Here is a 23,327-nt window from a genome sequence, read left to right as displayed (position 1 = left end):
GGCCGAGTCCACCCGCGGAGTCAGCCCGCTGAGCCCGGCCCAGCAGAGCCTCCAGCCAGCAGAGCCCAGCCAGGCCCAGCGAGCCGATCCGAACCCGGCTGCGTGTGAGGCGCTGCGGCGGCTGAGCCCGCCCCTCTGCGGGCGCTGCGCGGAGCCAGGTAAGCGCGAACCTCCCGCGGGCGCGGAGCGGCCCCTGCGCGCCCCCGCGGGCTGTGCCCCGCACCTTCGCCCCGGGGGAGGGAGATTGTGGCACAGCCTCCTGCTGAATTTATACTTGGCTTACATGGCGTTGACAGAGAAAGGCTCAGCCCCAGACAAGACGCAGGTAACTTAAGCCCCGTGCCTCGGTTTGCCCTTCGAGGCCCGCTTGCTAAACGCGCACAGCATAGTTTTGGAGATGACTGAGCGTCCCACAGACTCACAGCCATGCCGTGTGTGAGCGCTCGTGTCCTGTCAACACTTTGAGGAGAAAGCAGAGGCACCCTTTGGCAGAAGGCACAGTGCAGTAACAGCACCTCACCATCACGAGTCATCCCATCAGCCTACAAAAACCAGCCCTCTGATCTTTGGTCAAGATCAGATTCAGATGAGCAATTAAATTTTTATCACTGTGCTAAGCTCATCATAGAAATTAATCAAAAGTCGCCAAAAGTGATACTCACAATTTTTGAGACTTGTGCACAGTTCATTTTCTCAGTCCAACAGGCAATGCAACTTCCACCAGTTAGCAGCAAGTATTGGTTTCATCAAAACTGTGTAGCATACACTTTCCATAACCAGATTTATCCTTTTTCTACAGAAAAAAAAAAAAAAATTGAGCAATCTACAACCAGAGATCAAATTTTAGTTAGTAAAAGTTAAATTGCTCCCCCTCACTTTTTTTTCTCTTTTTTTCCCCCCCTTTTTTTTTCTTCCTGGCATTAGTCAGTTTCTAAACTTCTTGGATTCACACTGGACTAGAGTTCTTCAGCAAGTTCAGATGAGATCCTGTAACATATTTACTGTCCTTCCACTCTCCATGCTTTAAAACACGATGTTACCAGTTATTTATAGGCACAAACCCTGTATTCTTCCAAGTCAAGTACTGTATCAGTAACTAAGTCAGTCAATCAGATCACAATGTGTACAAGCAGTAAAATTGCAGCATTCAGTTACACCTCTTTCTGTATTTCTGCAAACACCCTAGAATTAATGAGATGTATGGCAATAAGCGACAGCAGGATTCTGCCCAGAGCATGCTACAGTTAACTGTAAATTTCCATGACTTCCAAAAGTAGCAGTACTTGTTTGGATTGTGTTGTGTTGCATAGCATGGGACAAGCTAATAAATGGGCTCAGTAAAATCACAAGGTGAGGGTCAAGAGAGATTTTTTGTTTAGGGGAGGCATCTTCTCTTTTCACTTGTGTGAACACACAGTGCTAACATGATTAGATTTTTGTCTGAATAGGAGGATTAAGTATGGCCTGAAGCAGGTAATTACCATGATGATGTAGAAACGCTCTTTTAGGTCTGTTTTAGTGTCAGACAAATGTTTCATACTCCTGACTATGGCAGTCCATTTTGCTTGTTGCCACCATAATCTTTTAAATTACAGCATCTTTCAAAAATATGAAGTGCCTACAAATGAAGCTTTTGCTCATGTATTAAGAAGTTCAAATATGTGCCTTTCCATGTGTATTTCTGTACGCTTTTCTTCTCTACAACTTGAACTAGTTAGCAGAGAAAAATCAGTTATGATTATTGAGTGCTTCCTAGTTTATGTTGCTAAACTGAGAAAGAGTGGTCCTGTACAGTTATGAGAAGTCACGTTTATCATTGAAGTTGAATATAGCTGGATTCATTTTCCCCTTTTGTCATAGTAATAGATGGAAACAGAGTTAATTTTCACACTGGAGGAGAGCAGAAGTCCACCCATTTCCGATGGTGTAAGGTGTTCCTGCCTTCCTGCTTCGACACAGTACCTTGCTTGGGCTGGACCACATGTGCAAACTGCAGCTAGAAGTTACTGGTTTAAAAGGCAGCAAATACCAGCCTGGAATGCCAGTAACAGCACTGCAGAAGTGAGGAGAGTGCTGCCTTTTAGTTTCAAACATCACAACTCAACAACCTGCTTTTTACAGTCTTAGAACAAGAAGATGCATGATTGTATTTGTGTTACCTGCTGAAGGAGTAATATTATCTTTAATTGTATTAAACATTGGAAAATGTATCTCATTTCTGTTTGTAATTTTTGTACTATAAAAACAGAGGCAGATGCAGAATGTAAACGTGGTGATTTATTTACACTTTCGAGAAATGTATGGACTGACATGGAAATAAATGTCAGAGCTAATGCCCATTAAAAAATTTTACTTCAGAAAATGGGCACTGACTGCATTTTTCTACTTCTAAGTTTTCTGCACTGTGGTAGTTTTATCCTCCATTTTTGTTAAAGGAGTGTATTTAAATAGTCCTTTTCTCTGGCATTGCCTATTGCTCCTTTCCACAGTCACAGTAATTAATATGGTAACTTGAAGTTGCATAAATTACAAACTCTCATTACACTGTCCTAGTTAAAATCCTGCATATGCAAAGGTATAATATTAGTTGAAAATATTTTAAGCAGTCATAAATTACTCTTACTTTCGTACTACCTCTCCTTTTCCTCTGGACTGTCTTGTGTTGCAGAAGCTACTGGTCTCACCAGTATTATTCATAATCTCTCCTGTGGCTACTACTGCCCAAATTTTAGAACTCCTAATCACACTATGAGAGGCATCTAACTGTTTGAGTGGTTGGCACATATCTGTCCCCTGCATGTCAAGTCTCCTCTTCTACCTGGTGAGTTCATAAAAGGTCGTGTTTGGTCTTGACATGGATAGAGAACATGGATTTTTATGCATTACTTTAATCCAATACTATGTCCGAGTTGCATTACAGGGTTAATCTGTTTTTTTTTTTTTTAGCTGAATTTAATCGTTATCTTCCAGGAGACCACCTCAATAAGAGGAGAAATCAACTAAAATTTAATTTGTATATGTTAAATCTAATGCTGAGTTGGGGAAGTGGGTTATCAAGATTCATCAGTAGATTTACTTGGGCTCTATATTAGATACAAAGAAAAGCAGCCAAATGGCCAAGTCAGAGCAAGGGCGATGGACAGCAAAGCAAAATATACCCATCCTCTATTTCTGATAGTAATGCTGGCAACACAGCAACCATCATCTCTCTCCAGAAAGAGAAGTGTAAGCTCAGAATCTTTTCAGAATTGCAAGCACAGTAAGGTTGAGAGCTTACAGCTGGAAGGACTGGGTCAGGGTATAGCCTGGCCACTACAGGCCCACAACAGTCTGCTTGTATTGTAGGCTCTATTGCATGTTTAGCTAAATCTCTAGCCCTTGGTTAATCCTGGTTCAGTTTTAAGCCTTCTCTAGCTTATTGCTAATGTTTGTGCCTCGTGCTCTCAGTTGTGCAACAATTCCATCAGAAACGCAGTGACACAGATACGTGTTTTACCATGTGTTTCTCTCAAATATTAATCAAGAATTTTGAGGTATTCTTGGATAGCAGTTCAGATTTTTGGACAGTTAGTCCTAAGGATGACTATGGTGTTCTTAAGAAGTCAGCCTCTGCATTGATAGGATCAGATCTGAGAACCTAGGTAAGGTAAAACAGCAGAACATCACAAAGAAAAATTTGTAGAAATCTCATGGAATTCTGAAAACAAAATGAAAAATGTGGATCACTTATGAAGAGAGGGAGAAGTGGAGGGATGACTTACATTGTTCTTTTCGCTATTGTTGGGTTAGTTTCCACAACATCAACAGGAATAAAGAGGTTGCTGTTGCTGAGAACTGAACCTCAGCTACTTACCTGGAATTAACTTTTATGCATAGTTGAAATTCTTGCATGTAAACACAAGGTGAGTTCAAATATGTTGGAGAGTTTGAGTAGGTGGCAACCTCATGTATGCTTAGAGTACAGAGATGTACAGACCTCATGAGACCAAGTAACTGCAGCCTGAAAAACAGAAAGCCTCCAGCAAAACTATTTCCAGTGCAGTTGCAGCTGTATATAAGAAAGTTACTAATCACAGTATCATTTTCTGTCTCCTTCTTCTGATCCTAAACACCCTGCAGTGAAAACAAGCCAGTTAGCTTTTGCTAATGACAGTATTTCTTTTAGTTCCATTTCTATCAATAATTTTTTCTTTTAAGACCACTTTCTTAATAAGACAGTGTACTTCTACTCATAACAGTCATACCATGTTCTGTACCATCTCCTAAAACTTATCCTTTGCCAACAAAAAAAAATTGCCCAATGTACCATAGAAGAATCTTCACCAGTTTTGAACATTTTGGGGAATTTAGCAAATTTGGCAAACAAGGGGAGTTATGATACTTGTACTTGTTGTTTTTTTTACCTCAGCTGTAACAAACAAATGAAAAAAGGTTATCTTGACTGTAAGTCCTAGCAGCTGTGATTCTTTGAGACAAAGCACAAATGAAATAGAATTGCTGGTCTAATAATTTATGGTCTTATCTTCAGATAAATGATGGATTATACTAAAATTACTCTCAGCTTTCAAGTGAATTGCAACTAAGGATGGAAAAATATCATGCTCCAAATGACATGCTGTTAGTATTCTCTGTTGCACCATTATGTGAAAGAACTACAGATTTTGGCCTGTCAGGTGTCTTTTGCAATTTTCGTTCCATTTGGGTTTTGTTTGATAGCAAACTGTCCAGATATTTACTATATAACAACACTAGCTGAATGCTTGGTTACTATTTGTGGTGTTTATCACTTTTTATTGTAGTTGAGTAGCATTTCTCTTATAGGCACAGAAAACGGGTAATAACTGAAGACGACCTCACAGCAGGAAAGTGAAATCAGATTGGCAATGCATCCGTGAGTGGCATGATTGAAGACAAGACAAAAAGCAGGCTGCAGCAAAAGGTAACTGGCAATATCTAAGGAAACTAGTACTGAATTTGGGCAAGGTCAATATTTAGACAATATTTCACTGCTTGAGGTGAAAGCTATAATTGGAGCTACGGCCAGAACAAAGAATGAATTAACAAAACTCCCAATTTCAGCTAATTCACCTATTCCTTTCTTTACTTCTAGGTCATTCAGGTTTGTCAGCTACTGATAGATCCTTGGCTAGTGGAAACTAATAATCAGTAGATGAATTACAGCAACAGAAATAGAAAATAAAACAGTATTCCTGACTCCACTCTGTTTTCTGAAAACAGAGGATACGCTGAACAAGAGTACCTCAGCTTTTTTAGCCCAGAAGAACCCATGCAAATAGTAAAACATTCCAGAAAACCACTGAACAGCTGTACTTTCGTGTTTAGGGGGCTTACACAGGGAGAAAAATGCACTAGTTAACTTCTCTAAAAAATGTTCTGTTGGCAGTTATCCTCCATTTAACCCTCCTTTAGCATCCGCACAGCCTGGCCAGAGCCTTCACTAGAGGCAGGCAGCACATGATGTACAAAGATGTAGCCTGAGCTTGTTTACTGAGAAATCATGCATGCCCCTCCCAATCTAAATGTATAGGATGTATGTTGTCTTTCCATCTTTTTCTTTATAAACTCCTATTAGTTTTCCTATTTTCTCCTTTCTTCTCTCATTCTCGTTGCCCAAGCCTAAAAGTTCATACAATTTTACTTTCTCCCCCTGCAGAGGGGAGTTAGTCTGCTACCACTGGAGTTGCTCAGGGTTTTCTCCCTCCTCAGGCTCTTTACTTGATGTACAACAGTCAGAAATCGAAAGCATGGGGCAAGAATCAATATGTGTTTTCAAAGTGGGACTCAAGCTCTGCTGTTAGATTTCTGTCTTAATTGTTTTCCTTCTGGTTTTGTTATTAGCAGCTTGCCATGATTAGACAATATAGTTTTTCTCAAATCAGGTAAAAAATATTTCTTCACCTATGGGCTTCCTAAAAAGTATTTCAAAGAAAAAGAGTTTTAAAAAATATAGCCTTCAAAACCATTTTATGATGCTGCTCCATGTTCTTAAACGTACCATCAAAAAAAGTCATGTCAGTACAGGACAGCCACACATCCAAGGACTTGCACAGGAATTTTCCTAGCACTAAAGTAAAGCTCATGTAGCACCTTTGGGAGAGCACACTACTACCCTTTCTGGGCTTCTGTGCAGTTACTTTTGCTTGAGAACCAAGACTGCACTTCCTTGAGGCTGTGATATGTGTGATATACTGACTCACAGTATCATAGCTTAGCTCGCTCCAGCTGTAGCAGCTGCCTTTGTTTTGCTGCCTCTGTAGCTGGTCCTCACTACCCACAGGGAACATCTCAGGACAGCAAAGAGAGTTCACCAATTAATTTTACTTCCAAAATAGAGCAATAAATTTTACTTTGGAAGAAAACAGGAAACAAGCTGTACAATTTTGGCAGAACATCTATTTTGGTATCATTCTATCAAGTATGCCACCTTCCAGACAAAGCACTAAGGACCATAGTAACCTGCTTTTCCATGGGTGATAATACTTTCACACTGACATGGATTAAGGTGTGTGTTTGACCTTTCATTCTCTTTGATTAACCCCTTAGCAACTCACTAATCCAGTTGACTTATACAAAAATCACAGATACTTTGCTTGTCTTTATATCTGTTTTCTCAAATTTTCTTCTAGTTCTCAAAATGATCTGCCCTTAACAGGAGTTTTGTGCAAGTGAAAGCACAACTGGGTCTCTATGTTTTCTGTGTTATACTTACTAACAGTTACAATGATACTAACTTCTCTTGGGCTTAGCTGCATTAACATTTTAAAAGATTTTTTTGGTCTGAATAAACTCTTGTACTTTGCCGGTTACTCAGACTGGGTTTTTTTCTTTTCTGCCTTTGGTTCCCTTTTTCTGACCCTAATGAGTGATTCATTAAGAAGCCTCCATGCTGATCCTTTGCTTTTAATCTTTTAACTTTTCCCTCCAGGCTGTTCCTAACATTCTCATTTAAGGAAGAAAAGTCTTTTCTGAGGGGTACTGCTGTTGTGTGATATTTTCCCACTGTAAGGATGTCTAAATTAATTATATAATAAGAAAAGTAATCAAGTGTCTCAGTCAGACACAGTGAACCAAATCCTATTACAGATTGGTGAATTTTGACAAGTGGAGGACAAAGCTTCCTCTGAACTAAGGTGTCGAAATCTAACATCCATTTCCTTGCACAGAAATCCACAATACATTTGTTTTGCTTCTTCAGTAAGACAAACACTGTTTTTCAGCATTAAGTCAAAAGAAAAAAGATGTTCAATGCAAGGTTTTCTTTCCTCAGAGCCATAACACTGACTAGTGGGAAATTATATGGAAATCAAGAGCCCTGGTATTGGAAATGTAGTGATAAATATTCCATATTAGTTGATTCAGTTAATGTGACAGACTCTTTAGTGATACTGGTGTGTCTGTGTCCACACAGAGGTGCATCTGCTCATGTGCTTATACTTCAATTTATGTTTTCATTACTCAAAGCAAAAGATTCTGTTACTCACTTTAAGCATATTGGTGAAAAGTAACAGGAATGGAATTCATTAGAGAGTTTTAGAGAGGAGAAGTAACAATATGCAACATGAGCTACTCTCAGCCAACTCATCTAACTTCCATTAGATTAGGAAGTGAAACACTACTGTTTGACAGAAGTCTCTCCATTTCTGGAGTAGAAGAGGAGAATTTTAAGTGTTTCTCTCCCCCTTTCTCACAGATTAGCCATTTTTGCAGATGAAGATAACTATATTGCTCTGCACAATGCATTTCTAGAGCTTGTTATGAATTTACATGTGCCTTCTCTATTTGGGGGTGGGGGGTTAAGGTGGAGAATACTATGTAAAAATAAAAAGTACATCCTGTAGAAGAGACTGCACATTAAGCCTGTAAAGCTCTTGGGTGCATCATGACCCCAGCCATGGTAATTTAGCTTAATGGCAGGAAAATGTTATTTTGACGATTAGCATATAGGTAAAGCTTCACACACATCAGAATGTTGCCATGTATGTCAAAATGTTACTGATTTGCTTTACAACTTTGAGCAAATCTATACATGTAAGCTCTCATGTGGCAGCTTTCTCACTGTTTTACAAGAAAGTACAGAAAGGCAGTATCTTGTACCAGAAAAGTAGGAGTAATGTTATTTTGCTGAGTTTGTTGCTTATCAGGTTATTATCTCACCTTTAACTAAGGAAAGTTGTTGAGGAGTGTAAACTGAATACATAACGTTAACTTTTGCCTCTGCATCTTCTGGCTTACCAGAAGAGTTACATGACTCCAGGAGAGTGGCAAATGACACGGTGGTCTCTAAATAAAGAAAACTACCAGGACAAAGCAAGGAAGCCTCTATTTGGACTAATTGGAAGTTCCACAAAGAGGTCCTATCACATCCCAGCTTTGTCTATGATATTATTAGCTGTGTCCTCTACCCTTCTTCCTAGAAACATCTTTGCCTAGAGGAAGCAACAGAAACCTAATTAAAACATCACTTTTGGTAGATTTATACTAGTAACAACAGTGATTGAGTCTTTCACAGTAAAGCTGTAAAACAGAAAAAGGCCAAAGATGCAGAAAAATTCTTTTCTCCCAGAAGTAGGTGATTTGGTTCATGAGGAAACAATTGCAGCTTTGGCCTTTCCATTCCATTTTCCATTGTGATCTCTGCCAGCAACAGAGAAGGTGCCGACAGTGACTGCATATTGCTGTGGGCATGTCACTCATGCATTAACCATTTTAGAACATTATCATTTCTAATTTAGATGCATGAAATCCCTTTTTCTGCTAAATTATTAACAACCACTATTATAACCAAGAGTTTAAACTTGTATAAATTTTACCTGGTTTTGCCCAGAGGCTGATAAGCATATACTTACTGACCTCACCCGGTATCTTAGCCTGGATTGTAACACCCTTCTTACAGCCAGTCCTTATCTGGCTATACTGATTTGAATTCTTTTTTCTACCTCCCTATTATTATACTTATTTTCCATCCATTAATGATATATGACCATTTTATTATTTTTACATTCTTAGCAGAATTTAGATGTTTTATCCTTAACCACATTTTTTTTCTTCCTGGACCAAAAAGCAGAAGCAGCCCAGGTTTCATGACCAATGTTTCATTTCACACACATTACATGGCAGTACAGCTATCCATTATAAACCAAAGGATATAACCATTTACCCTTGTCATGGACTAGTCAGTTAATAAAAGCTGAGAGTGTGGAGAGTCTTCCTGGTGGGAGTCAGGGAAGTATAAAGAAGTGAACAGTCTACCTATTGCTTCTCACAGGCTCTTGTGAGAGTAGCACCACATCCCTGCAGAAGAAGAATCTGTGTTGCAGAAATTGCTCTGGCCAAAAGCCATATTGTGATCCACATTTCTAATATATTAGTTTTCAAATTAAAATACAACAACATATTAGAATTTTATATGCTGCAAAAACCGTGAGAAGGAGCTCATACATACACATATTCTGACACGTCCTGGAGTCAGCAACAGGATAACAGTTTGCAAGCAAGGAATCCCCATGAGACACATTGGGACCTCCAGGTTACACCTAGAGCTGCAGCTATTGTCTTTATAAATTCAGATACTGTTAAAAACCAGCAAAACATCAAGCTAATTGCCTAGACATCTCTCTGTCCTGCTCAGAACATCATCTTTTCCTTAAACAGCAATAGCAGAATTGCTACGAATGCTTTGTCTTGCATTCGTAGCAATTTATGGAAGTAGCCTTTATTCCTCCCAGAAGTCCACTCTCTAGGTGATAATTGCCTTCCACTGGATCAGGGCAACCATTGGCTAAGAAGATCTGGACAGTGAAACTTAAATATTCTTTCAGTGTTGGATGCACAAACATTCATTTCAGCAAGAAATAAGAATGACCAGAGTCCAGTGATACTCAAACAGCAGAGATAATGTCTTGGAACCCCTTATTAAGCTTTACACGCTTGAAATCACAGTAATATAATAGTAATTCTCCTATAAGTTGGGAAGGAAGAGCAGTTGTTGTCACTGCTGGTTTTCACAGGCTGAAGGAAGCACCCACAACCTTCAGTGAAGAGGACAGGTTAACAGATACATAAAATGTCCAGGAAGTCAAATTGTGATTTTATATATGATCTGAAAGGAAGTGAGATACCTCACTCATTGCATCTGATCTCTGTTGTTAGAAGCAGGCATGACAAGGTTTGCTTTCAGCAGTGCTTTTTATTGCAGTAAGGTTTTTTTTCTCCCTTACCTCTCCATAGTGTTTTTAATATAAGGCTGAAATATAGATCTGGATCACACCCAGAATTAATGTACATTCCCTTACTTCTCACATTCGAGGATTTCAAAGTAGAAGCTTATGGTTCATTCCATATGGAAACAATGGTGCCAATCGAAATTTTAGGTGCGTAGTTAGGTGTCCAGAAACTACATTTGTGTAGGATGTGCAATGCTGTGTAATTAAAAAAACCCAAACAAACAAACAAAAAACCAAACAAACCAACCAAACACCCCCCCCAACTTTAAAACTTCTTATTCAATGGAATTAAGCTATTAGAACAGAAACTTAAAAATTCATCGAATTATTTCACTCGCACTTAACCAATCTGAATTTGATTTCTTTCTTTTATTAAAAATGATCACATGGGGCACACTATATTTTATATAGGCAATTCCAACTGCAATAAAGGAAATGTGTTAATCCATTTGTTTACTATCACTCAGAGAAGTAACCGTGCAGCACATAACCTTTCACAGCTCAAACTAATCTCATTTTTATTCGTTCTGGGACTTGATGGCTTAATTCTTGTTAACTATTGACTCTTTCAGGTACTTTCAAATACCCTAAAGATACTTCATAACCAGGCATCAAAAGTGAAGTTATGAACATGCAGTAAGATGTATATTGATACTAAAATAGTAGCTTATGTTATGCTGTCATTCAAAAATCTTTTCATGTTAATGCTGAAAACCCTAGAAGTTCTAGTCCTACCTTGATCTGAAATAGCTTTATTTTTTCTTTCCCAGCATCTGATGTGCAGTAAATGATATTGTTAGCAATATGAGGAGATGGCACGTCCCTGAGAAGCAGGCATTAGGTTAGCCTCCTGATTATTGATCATTTTTGTCTTCCAGAATGGTGTCAATCTTCCTTTTTGGTAAAGTTAATGGCTAGAACAGAGATGCAAAGATCCATGCTGGATTGATGATGGTAGTTAATGCTCTTGTTTCAAAGTCTTAATATGTCTAAGTGGCTTCAAGCCTCTTTTAGAAAAAAAGGGCAGTTTTTTACCCTATGGTATAAACAAGAGCAGGGACTGCCTCCTGCTATAACAACTAATTTTCATATTTAAAAAGTAGTTCAGCTATAGGTTTAGTAACCTAGATAAGGAAAAGTGATCTTCATTCCTGTCAAGACAGAGCGACCGAGGTGACATGACGCATTGAGATTCATCTTTCAGACATCTTTTCTGAAGCTTTGCATTTTGATGGTTAATTTCAATTTAGTACTGAAATAGAAGTATTAATCTAGAAATATATTTTACTTAATTTGAGTATTTTTTCAGTTTTAAGTTACTGCTCTCTGGATAATTCCATATTCGCATGCCTTAAAGTTATATAATACTTAATATATAGTAAACACCAGAGAGTTTGCAACACATTCATGCAGCCTTGGTCAAAGAAAGAAAACAGAGATTGCTCTGATAGATAAAGGTGAAAGAAAGAGACCAGAAAATTAGATAGAAAAGTCTAACAGATCAGAGCCAGCAATGTCTAAAACCACCACATCACTGATCTTCCATAAGAGATTAAACATATTGACAGTGTTCTAAAGTACAGTTCTACATGTACTGAACCCAAGAATGTTTTCCCTGTCCTTAACAGCAGAGAAAACAAAATTATGTGTGTACAGAGGAGATCAATGTTTACTTTGAAACCTAAAGCTAGTGAATTCTAAAAATGAAATCTATAAACTAAAAGAATTAGACTTACTCTAAACTGAAAGAGTTTTGGCTAACTATAGTGATTGCCCTGTGGATCTGCCAGTCAATAAATTTTGTACAAAAGAACCCCTTAATCATTGCTATACTAGCATTTGCTAACCCACTAAGTTCTAGTGAGATTGAGAAACACTAGGGAAGTTGAGCAATCCTTTCTTGGCATTAATATCTGCGAGTAAAATTTTATAGAAGTATGTAGATCAGGACTTCCCAACTTCTTGGAAAAAAAAACCCATACATGAGGAGGGAATTGGTATAGTTAGTTTTGTTCAAAGAGCCAAGTAGTAGGAAGAAATATTTCCAATGTTTCTGGACTCTCTTAGTACTATGAGAGTATATGCAAACAATAATCCAAATTTTCCCTGCTGCTGGAACTGCTGGCATTATAACAGTGTGTTATCACACTGCAGGCTGTTAAAAAAAAAAAAAAAGAAAATTTGTCACATATTACACTGTAGTATATTAGGATTTAATGTCACAAAAATGTACTTGGAAGATTTTATTCAATACTCCACAGCCCCATAAATAAGCAATTTAGAAGTGGCCTTTCACTTATGCCAATTTTTGCCTCATCAATTTGTAACGCAAAGTGCGTAAGTGTGCAAGATTAGATTTCTTTATTCTTTGTTTTAAATCTAACCAACTGCTCGCTGGTTTTCTACCTCTATATATCCCTTCTATTCTTTCTAAGTGCTCCTATTTTTAGCAGCTTCAAGATATAAACATTGTATACTTGTCCCCAAACATCTCTTAAGTGCTTAGAGATACACTGACACTGTATAACCCCTTGGACATAAATATCAGTCTTACTTATCTGGCACAGAACAATATAGCACATTTTTTGGTTTTAATTTGCTTATCTACTATTTTCAATAAAATAAATGTCATCATAACAATGACAAGCTTTCTTCTCTATCTGAATTAAAAGCTTTTTGCCCTTACTAGCATTAGGGAAATATTTACATAAATAAATAGTTTGAAACAGAATAGCACCATCATGCACTGACGCTGTCCAAAGGGGTAATGGCAAACCCAAGTGTAATAGTGAAAGTGGGGGTGAGGGGTGGTGTAAGAAGTGTTAAATATGCTTTCATTTTCAAATTATTTAATTATTTGCAATTTGTGAAATGTACACACCATTTGGATAACAGAATCTGTATGCTTACGTTACCTCTCAATTTCCAAAAATCCCTTAAATTGCTTTAAAAAAAAAATAGTTCTGAAGTGTCAATTTCAACAATAAAATATCTTCCTTCAAAACTGGCTGATATTTGGAAAAACAGTTGTATGATTAACAACATGCCTAGTTAGTTTTAAAATAATTGTTTAGTTGAATGAGTAGGTGTCACTACTTTTCCATCTGCATCGTTAAAGTAAACTATACTTTTAGTCTCTCTGAAAATAGTCTTCTTAATTTGTCTCAAAAACTTTAGGTAATTTAAGATGCTTATGTCTTTGAAAAAATAAGATACCAGGATCTTATTCTGTGACTTACCAGTGCAAGAATTAGACTGAAGGTTAGCAAAAGCAGGAATGTGCTAGAATAGAAAAAATTAGATATAAGCTAGTAGATAGTAAAATGAACCGAAAGTAGTTCACTCTGGTACATGACATTTAGATAAATGCAGTAGTTCAATTATAGGTATTTTTCATTGTGTTTTGCATCTTAAATAGTCTTGAAAGAAGGGGATATTTTGAAAAGTGATGGCACTTGAGTATAAAATATAGCAATTCTCTTATTTTAAGATAGGAAATACAGACCTCTAGTGGTCGAAACCTGTATGATATGAGTTAAACTTCAAAGCAATTTAAGTGCCACTGTGCTTCACTCTGTTACTTTCCTTTGCATTTTCCTCCCCCACAATCATTCAAAATCACTCTTACACCCAATTCCACTGTTCAGACATTCCACAAGGACTGATTTTTCCCAGAGAAAAAAAGCCCCTTCATCTGTCCTTTTTTTCACGTAAATTTTATGACTGAAATTGAGTAGTTGAAAGATACTTGGGAAGTCAAGGGAAAATTTATGACAGTAGTCTATGAGAACAAACAGAAGAGAGATGTTGATTCTTTTCAGAATAAACTCTGAAGCCATCATGCAGAAGGACAGACTCCTTTGAAGTGTGCTGGAGGAAATAAATAAATAAATACAGAGAGGTTCTTACAGAGAAGGTCAGAGTACATAAACAATTCACATTTACAAGGTAACAGTAACTGGTCCTCTGCTAGCACAAAATAAGTAATAAGCAATTTAGGTTTTGATGTTACAGAAGAACCAGATCCTAGAAGGATCACAGGGAGTTTATTTTCCAGCCATATAGAGCTAGCACAAGTGAAGCAGGCCAGCTTCAGCTCTTGCAAGGGGAAGACACAAAGAATCCACATATAGGTTAGAGAATTAAAAAGATAAATACTTCTAAATAAATTTAAAAAGCAAACACCACAAAATTAACAGCAATTTCAACAGACTGGCAGCTGCCTTGTGGGGAACTGACCAGGAGAACAGCTGTTAAATGGAAATGCATAGGCCAGTACAAGGTCCTGCAAGTTCTGTTTGTTCTTGTGTCAGAACACCTCCTGATCCAAAATTGCAAAAGCAACAGCCAGCTTGACAGCCACTAACACAGGTCTTCTGAGGTTTGCTTTCTGTGCTGATGAATTGATGTACAGTGCTGGTGCTGTACTACCCGTTGCAGTTCCTTTTCAGTAAACTTTTGATTTATTGTCATTTACCATGAAGTCAGATGCTGACCCCTGTGGAAGATAGTGGCAGTGATGACAAGAGCACACTGTAATGCCACCATGGTTTGAATTACATACCTTTGTTTGAATTTCTCTTTCCCTTCACAGTTCACCTGTCAACTCTGGATTAAAAATATTTAGGAAAGCCATGAGTGGGGAATGCAGACTGTTAGTACTAGCAAAAGAAATAAGAGCTAGGAGAAAGGTAAATGCATGACTTTGCAATGGTAGTGCTCAGGAACTCCAGGAAAGCAGAGAAGATGTTGAATATGTGTGTGAATTAGAAATAGCTATCTTCACCAAGGCCATGAGCATAAAGGGTTTTTTTCTGCTGGATAGGGAAAAAACTCCAAAAGACTGTGCAATAAAGGATGTGTAAGTGTCATTACTTTCTCAGCAATTAGAAAAATGAGAGAGAATAAATTAGAAAAGGGGGGGACTAAACACTCAAGATAAAGGAAAAAGTTTATGCCACCAGAAAGAAATAAACATAGCTAATATACTGAACATATTATTCCAAACATTTTTCATTCTCTCTTTTCCCTGTGCAATAATTTTATATAAAAATAAAATACAGCATCCTATTAAACATGGAAATATCTTCTCATTTGTAAGAAAAGCAAATAACCTACCTACCTTCAGAAATAAAAAAGCTCACATTACCTAATGATAAGGTGGCTAAACTGTGGCAGGGTTGCTCAGCCTGAGTTTATTTAGTCTTTGTCAAAGCAAATATCAATAACACATTTTTGTTTAAAATCTGACTTGGGGCACCTGCTTACCTATTTATAGCTGATGAAGCTCTCATAGAAAGCCACTGTCAGTACTGTCTTATCTTTCAGTGGGCAAAGAGCTGTTTACCTTGCACAAACCCAGCATTCCTTGCTTCCACAGGCAGTTTAATTAGGATACATGTTCAGAACAGAAGCAATGAATGGAGTGGTAAATAATAGTTGGTAGAGCAGTCTGAAGCATTTCATTATCAGTGACTTATTATAATCATTGTAATTAGAAAAGATAAAAGGTCAAACAGGACAGTAACATACAACAGGGGTTTGCTGCTCACCAGGTAATTTGTTTGAGATTGATGTCACCACACCACTCACAGTTGCATCAATTCAATCCTCTTAAAAAAAGCTCCTTGTGTATCAGCCTTAAAATGATCCAATTACCATTATGTTAACACAGGTCATTTGAGATGCTTTACGTGGATTTATCAATGTGCACAATTTCAATACTTGCATTTAACTGGCCAGTGGTTTAACCTGCTCTGGTGAATTCTGGCAGCATAAAGCTGTACCAGCCATCTATTTCGGTAATGATTTTAAAGAATCTGCAGTTCCTTCCATGTAGAAGTATCTGCTTTGCACAAAATATATACAACTGTAATCCTGGGACAAGGAGGTGAACTGTGGTGAGAAAAACAGCAAAAGTGATGGTGGTATGGAAAAGAAATCATTGTCTATAAGGAATTCCCATTACCACTGCAGTCCTCTCTCACCACTCAGCACTGCTGAGGGGATACTGTTGTGGGGATACTGCTTCCAAAACAAACTACCTTCTCCTATATTGAAGCTTTTCCTAATGCTCTGAACTTACAGTTGTGCTCAAGGACTCAGATCTACTTGAGGTTAGCTCTGAAACTTTAGAATTTCCAAAAAAATTAAAATTCAGCTTGGGATTAGCAGTGCCTTCCTTATTGTGCACCAGATATAAGGCTCCTATGAGGTTCATTCTCACAGCAACATTCAAACTGTTTTCAGATGTACATATGGCTATCCATATGTGTTTACCCAAAACCAACCACATGATGCCTTTCTGCTTCCCTTTCATTCTCTGAAAATAGTGATGGATTTATTTCATTTATTGACTGTTATTCCTTAGTATAATTTAAAACTGATAACATACCAAACACATCATTTGCACAATTCACTAACTTCAGTGTTATACCTTTAATTCCAGAAGGGTTACACAGTCTTATGCAGGTAGATTGAGGTATCATACTATTTCTTGACAAATTCCTGATTCTTCATAGGGATTTTTCTGCCTTTTTTACTTTCCAAGAATTACAGAATAAGCTCGGGGAATTCAGTACCTCAGAGTGCCAGACACAAGTTTCCCAACTCAGTCATTTTTTTGTTTATTTTAACACATTTCTGAAAATGTAATATAATCACTGTTCCACTTTCCTGAAAGGACATATGCTATTAATTAACATCAACTAAAGCTACTACTGACATGGAACAGTACAGGTCACCATGTCAGTAGAAAAGGGAATTTGGAAGCAAAACAATACAACACTAAAGGGGTGTCTGAAGCAACCATGAGAAAATTGCCTTGGCATCTACCACCGCACAGAACCAACCCCATCAAACAGGGAATATTCACAATCAGCTACTTTTGTCTTAGACACTGAATCTGTCACTTAGTACACACAGAGCAGGATATTCTTGCCAAATAGTATCAGTGACTTGTTAATCCAGTCACAGACAAAGGTCTTGCTCAGCCTTAATTAGGCCCTGATCTACTTTATTGCAAGTTGAACTTGCAGTGGTGATTTCTGCACTACAGTTTCATACTGCAAAGTTCTGGGCTGCAATTTTAGTGGGTATATAAGTGAGCAAAGACTGTGAGTGACCACAGAGCACCAGCATGTAGCTGGGGCAGGTCAAATATTGCCAGACCTTGATGTTGTATAACATATCAGTTATTGTCAAATAGTTTTTTTCTTCTTGGACTCTTTCACAACCAACGGATGAGATAAGAGGATTTATCTTGAAATCTTTTTATTGTGATTTCCCTGTCCTAGGGTAGCCTGACCTTCCACAGAGCCAAACACAATGTATTCAAGATTTGGCACAGTTTGAAAGCCAAGTTTTGCTCAGGCTGTACTACAGTGCCACATGTGATGAGAATGATCCCCCTTTTATGTGTTTTCTCTATTTGCTTGACTTTTTAATTTCTTAAACAGTGCAAAAATACTTGACGTAATTTTGAGACACACCAACTGAGGAAACAAGAATCACAGATTCATAGAATGAACTGGAGAGACCGGGAAGTGTCGCATGGCACATCCTGACAAAGGCTTTGTTAGCTGCATTTTATTAGATATTCCAAACCAGACAGAATTAATCAAGAACCTAAATATTGAAATTACTCTGCTAGCTTATTAATGCAAACATATAATAGAACATGAGCTAAGACAAAGAAATAACAAGTCTTTTAAAAGCTAACAGAGCCAAAGGGTGACCTCACTCACAAGATGCTGCCTGTAACCTGTATTCTGGGTTCAATTCCTGGCTCCACCTTAGACTTCCTCTGTGGGCTTTGCTGAAACGTATCTATGCCTCACTTCTCTATTAAAAACACAGTCCATTTGGAGTAAGGTTTGTCTTCCAACAAGAGCAAGTCAAACACTTAACACAGTAGCATTCTGGACTTAACAGCAATGTCAGTGCTGAACCATTCAAATGATGAGCAGCCCCTGTAACAACATAGCTGGTGTATATGTAACCATGGGCATCTCTTCTTTCTGAAAGCATCTGTACTGCCAGGGGTCTTAGGGTGTGTCTATTTAGTTATGTAAAAGTAACTTACACTCATAAGGGTTTTGTTTGCTGTTTGGGATTTGTTTTGTTTTGTTTTTAAAGCCAAAGTATTTCAGTTGATCTTTGCTTGAAGCAGCACAAGTTGGGTTTGGCTGACAGCTGTCAGAAACTTGCAAACAGCAATAAACTCTGTGATAATAACTATCATTTTTTAATTTTTTTTTTTTAAATATCCACTATTTTTGAGGGAAGACTATCTGTAGACTCTGGAAAATATTTAGTATCAGAGTCAGTTAATCTGCATGACCTGCTCTCTAAAGTCATAAGTCATTAATAAGGAAATTGTTCTTGCAGAACACACAAGTCCTGGCAAACCCAAAAGGTGCCTTGTAAAGGAGATTTCATACCATTGCTGTACCCTTAATATGGTCCAGAAATACAGCTTCAATTCTTGGATACATAAATATGCCAGTAACTGAAGAAGTGATATGAATTGTTGTTCCCTCTTGCACCCTTCTTAAACTCTTTGTACAGTTATTAATGTGCAATGGATCAGCACGTCTGGATTTTTGCAGATTTTTTTTTTCCCCTCACTAGTAGTTAAATACCATAGTTCCAAGCCAGATGGGGAGCTAGGTAACCTCTGAATATTTAAGATTTCTATGGTACAACAGAGTACTAGGCTATGTGTGTGTTTTCATATTTCTCTGTGATGTAAAAATTGTCTCAAAGAATTAAGCTTAATGTATAGAAAAAATTTCTAATTATTAATCTCAGAGATACAAATGAGTAATCTAAATTCACTTATTTTCTTAATGCATTACACTTTCTATTTACATAATTAATTAGTATTCAGAGTGCTTAAGTTTAGTTTCTGAGATATCTGAATAACTTTGCTCATTAGATATGTCACCTATTTATGGAAAGAAAATAACCTAAAGACTCCTCTGAATTTATAGTTATCTGCTATTTTCAGTCTCTCATTATTTTTGATATATGTTCACTAACCAGTATTATTTTAAATTGGAACTTTGTTAATTGAAAGAAGTGTGGTAGATTTCTTTTATATTAAAAAGGATCTAACATTTTTCATCTAACTCCCAACATTCTTACCTCTGTTTTATTATGCAAAGTCTGTATTAAATTAAGAATTGGTTGAGAAAACACTTGAAGATGGCTTATTTTTCAATTCCAAGACACTGATACATTGTGTTAGACACAAAAACTTGATATTTAATTGAAACTTTTTAAAAATTTAATCCCTATTGTGAATACTACTTTCTTCCTCTTTTCCCCTCCTAGGTGTGAGCTTCATACTTTATCCCTGAAACTAGGTTACAGTTGAAGAGATCAAGATGATTCCAAATTACCCCGCTGAAGAAAATGTTAAAAGAATCCACGTCGACTGTCCCGTTTCAGGGAGGCACAGTTACATCTACATTATGGTTCCGACCGTTTACAGCATCATCTTCGTCATAGGCATATTTGGGAACAGCCTGGTCGTTATTGTCATCTACTGCTACATGAAATTAAAAACAGTGGCCAGCATCTTTCTCCTAAACCTGGCGCTGGCTGACTTGTGCTTTTTGATAACTCTGCCCCTCTGGGCAGCCTACACGGCCATGGAGTACCAGTGGCCTTTCGGCAACTGTTTGTGCAAGTTGGCGTCAGCCGGGATAAGTTTCAACCTCTATGCCAGCGTGTTCCTGCTCACCTGCCTCAGCATCGACCGCTACCTGGCCATCGTGCACCCGGTGAAGTCCCGAATCCGCCGTACCATGTTTGTCGCCAGGATAACCTGCATTGCCATCTGGCTGCTCGCCGGCGTGGCCAGCCTGCCCGTCATCATCCACCGCAACATCTTCTTTGCCGAGAACTTGAACATGACGGTCTGTGGTTTTCGGTATGACAACAATAACACAACGCTCCGGGTCGGATTGGGTTTGTCCAAAAATTTGCTGGGCTTTTTAATTCCTTTTCTGATCATATTAACGAGCTACACCTTAATTTGGAAGACCTTGAAGAAGGCGTATCAAATTCAAAAAAATAAGACTAGAAATGATGATATTTTTAAGATGATTGTGGCAATAGTGTTTTTCTTCTTCTTTTCCTGGGTTCCTCATCAAGTGTTCACTTTTCTGGATGTGTTAATTCAGTTACATGTAATAACAGACTGCAAAATCACCGATATTGTGGACACGGCTATGCCCTTCACCATTTGTATTGCCTACTTTAACAACTGTCTGAATCCCTTTTTTTATGTTTTTTTTGGAAAAAACTTTAAAAAATACTTCCTTCAGCTAATTAAATACATTCCACCGAATGTCAGCACACATCCAAGCCTAACGACAAAAATGAGCTCCCTCTCATATCGGCCACCAGAGAATATACGTTTGCACACTAAAAAAACTGCTGGGCCTTTCGACACCGATTGATGCGTTTTGCAGTACACTCATTTTGAACAACCTTGAGTACGAAGCAGCAAGAATGACAAGACTCATTTGCAGTCCTGAACATCACAGCTTACTGCTCATTGCAGAGACATTAGATCATCTCAGAGAAGTCATACTGTAAAGATTTAGCAGTGGCCTTCCATCTTACACTGTGAAGAGGACTGTTTGGTTTTCATTTTGTTTTTCTTTACTGAAAGCAACATAAAATGGTGGACAGGCATGTCAGAGTTCCTGCCAGCGTCCTGCTGTTTACTCAGAACTACAAAAGAAGGGTACAGAAAACTCCTATCTTAAGTTCAGAGGTGTTTTAAAAGGAAAAGCTCGTATAAATTATATGAAATACAAAGAAGCTGTTTTGCATATATGTGAGCAATTTTGTTCAGGGAGTTAGTAGAGCTATGTTGCTTCTTGGTTTTTTTTAATGACATAAATGTCCTATCATCATATTTATAATATATTTTCAAATATATTCTATATATAGAGGCCCAATTTTAAACTCAAATGGAAATTGAAGGTCTTTGAAATTGTTCTCATTCTGATTTATGCTACTATTTTTCTTTTTTTTTAATGGTAATTTTTTCATAAAAATATATGCAATAAAATGCAGATTTATTTATTAAATATAGAGGAAATATATTTTTAGATTTATATTCCTACTCATACATTTCAAACATGGCTTCAGAAATGTACATTTATATCCCAGTGTGTATTTTTATAGTGGTTTAAAAAATAACTATATGTGTGTGCGCACAAAAATGGGGTTCACTCAGCCTTCCCTTCCGATAAGCCACACTGACTTTGAAGAACTTTACATACAGAGGGAGTTGACTCCATAGTCTGTATGACCAAAAGTAAAATTCTCTATTTGAAAACATGAGTTCAGGGAAAGAGCTGATCAGAAAATTTCAAACTATTTTTGTATAAGAACCAGGGCGTTCAGAGAAAGAAATGACCAGCTAATCAAATCTACTTAGTTTATAAAATTCCTGCACATTTAGTAACTCACATTCTGATAAGCAAAAACATGACAGTGCTCATATATCAGTTTAACTAATAACACTTTTAGTCCCATCACAAAACATCCAAGATCAAACTTTACTCTTGGCTTTTATGGAGTTTCTCTTCATTTATACAAAACTGTGCCTAGAGTATTTGCTCCCTGTAGAAACTTTTTTATGTGTATGGAACAAATTCAAATTTATACTAGCATAAATCAGAACTGAAGTCTGGCTCAAGGTCTCAATACAAATAAGGGGGGAAGGTGATAATCACTGTAGGAAGTTTCAACTAATGATATCGTCATTTGTCCTTTTTACCTCAAATAATGATCTCCAGATAATATTTATTCTTGATTGACACCCATTTACTGTCTTCAGAGATAAAGTTCATAAATACTTTTTGGCATTACAAAACTTTAGAAAAATTCCAAAACTTTCCATATATCATGTAGACAATTACATGACCCTTGAGAATTTGCAGTATTTATAATCTCCAGAAATTTACATCTAATGTGGCTCTGTCTCAAGTAGCAAGTGCTTGGAGTATCAATGTTTTCTGATGAGCAAAATCAAAACACAGCAAAAAAAAAAAAAGTTATTTCTGTAGTTTAAAACTTTTCACGGAAAAATGGGACTACCACCAGGTCTAGGAATCTTAGTGCTCTTTCATTCACTTACTTTAAAGAAAATTTTTTTCAGTTTTGCCTTTTTTCTTCTAGCTGCAAAATGGGAATAATGTATGTGTCTACTGATATATGCCACAAGACATGGTGAGGAGTCACTGAGACTTCTAAAGCTGTATGTTAAAAAAATGCTCTTTCATTAAAGGTTTAAGTTAATTGCAAGCTAGTATCTCAAAATTTGAAGCCTGAACGTGTCATTTAAAGACATAGTTAAATTATTATACAGAATACTTCATAGTTAGCTTATGTCTGTCCTTACATGCAAGCCAGCCATTAGTTTAAAATGAATATGGCAATAACCTGTGCATTATCAACAGCATCCAGAGCAGTACCAGTGCCCCAGCTCTCTGTAAGCTGACAAAGGACTGACAGAGCTTGCCATTTATCTCTATGATATTTTTTTCATATACACACATGCATGTGCTAAGCAGCATCAGGAGCTTACCCTTGCAGAAGCATCTCTGTTCAGCTGTAATTCAGTGTGCTGTGCTTGCCACCTGCTGGATGCAGCCACAAATATGTTTTTCATCTCAAAAGTTGTTATAGGAAGAGACAGCAACATTTCCCTGCCACCTGATGGATCTGGAGATCCTTAGCTGTGGCAAAAATTCTGTAGAAATTAAGTACAAACTTGCCCATCTGGGAGACAGTTAACTTCCTTGGCAGGGTCTAAGCAAGCATTTCCTCATCACCTGCTCATCTCTTTGGTCACTGAAACCCAATGTCCCCAGTGACTGCAATAGGCAGCTCGTTTGCAAAATGTTGACTGCATTAGTATAAGAGCCATCTCAAAGAAGAAATAAAAATCAAAGCCATTGGTTACTGATTTTGCTCATTTCATACCAGATGCTGTATTTTTAAAAGACTGTGTATCCTAGGCTGCTGGTGCCACCTGTGCCTATTTGGGTCATGGGA

General features: G+C 37.5%; 1 protein-coding gene across 1 annotated transcript; it reads left to right on the top strand.

Annotated features, from left to right (window-relative positions):
• Positions 1-119: 119 nt before the first annotated feature.
• AGTR1 (angiotensin II receptor type 1) lies at positions 120-21,346 on the top strand. Its single transcript, XM_018075054.3, has 3 exons — positions 120-158; positions 4,822-4,939; positions 19,581-21,346. The coding sequence occupies exon 3, from the start codon at positions 19,634-19,636 to the stop codon at positions 20,711-20,713; it is 1,080 nt and encodes a 359-aa protein (XP_017930543.1). The 5' UTR covers positions 120-158; positions 4,822-4,939; positions 19,581-19,633; the 3' UTR covers positions 20,714-21,346.
• Positions 21,347-23,327: the final 1,981 nt, after the last annotated feature.

This window comes from Manacus vitellinus, unplaced genomic scaffold (genome assembly GCF_001715985.3).
Source record: "Manacus vitellinus isolate BGI_N305 unplaced genomic scaffold, ASM171598v3 scaffold_29_pilon, whole genome shotgun sequence".
Lineage (NCBI taxonomy): Eukaryota > Metazoa > Chordata > Aves > Passeriformes > Pipridae > Manacus > Manacus vitellinus.
This window is presented reverse-complemented; position numbering and strand designations above follow the sequence as displayed.

Bases quoted from the DNA above. Each gene is read 5' to 3' on its own strand.
- AGTR1 (XM_018075054.3), top strand. From the start codon at position 19,634: ATGATTCCAAATTACCCCGCTGAAGAAAATGTTAAAAGAATCCACGTC.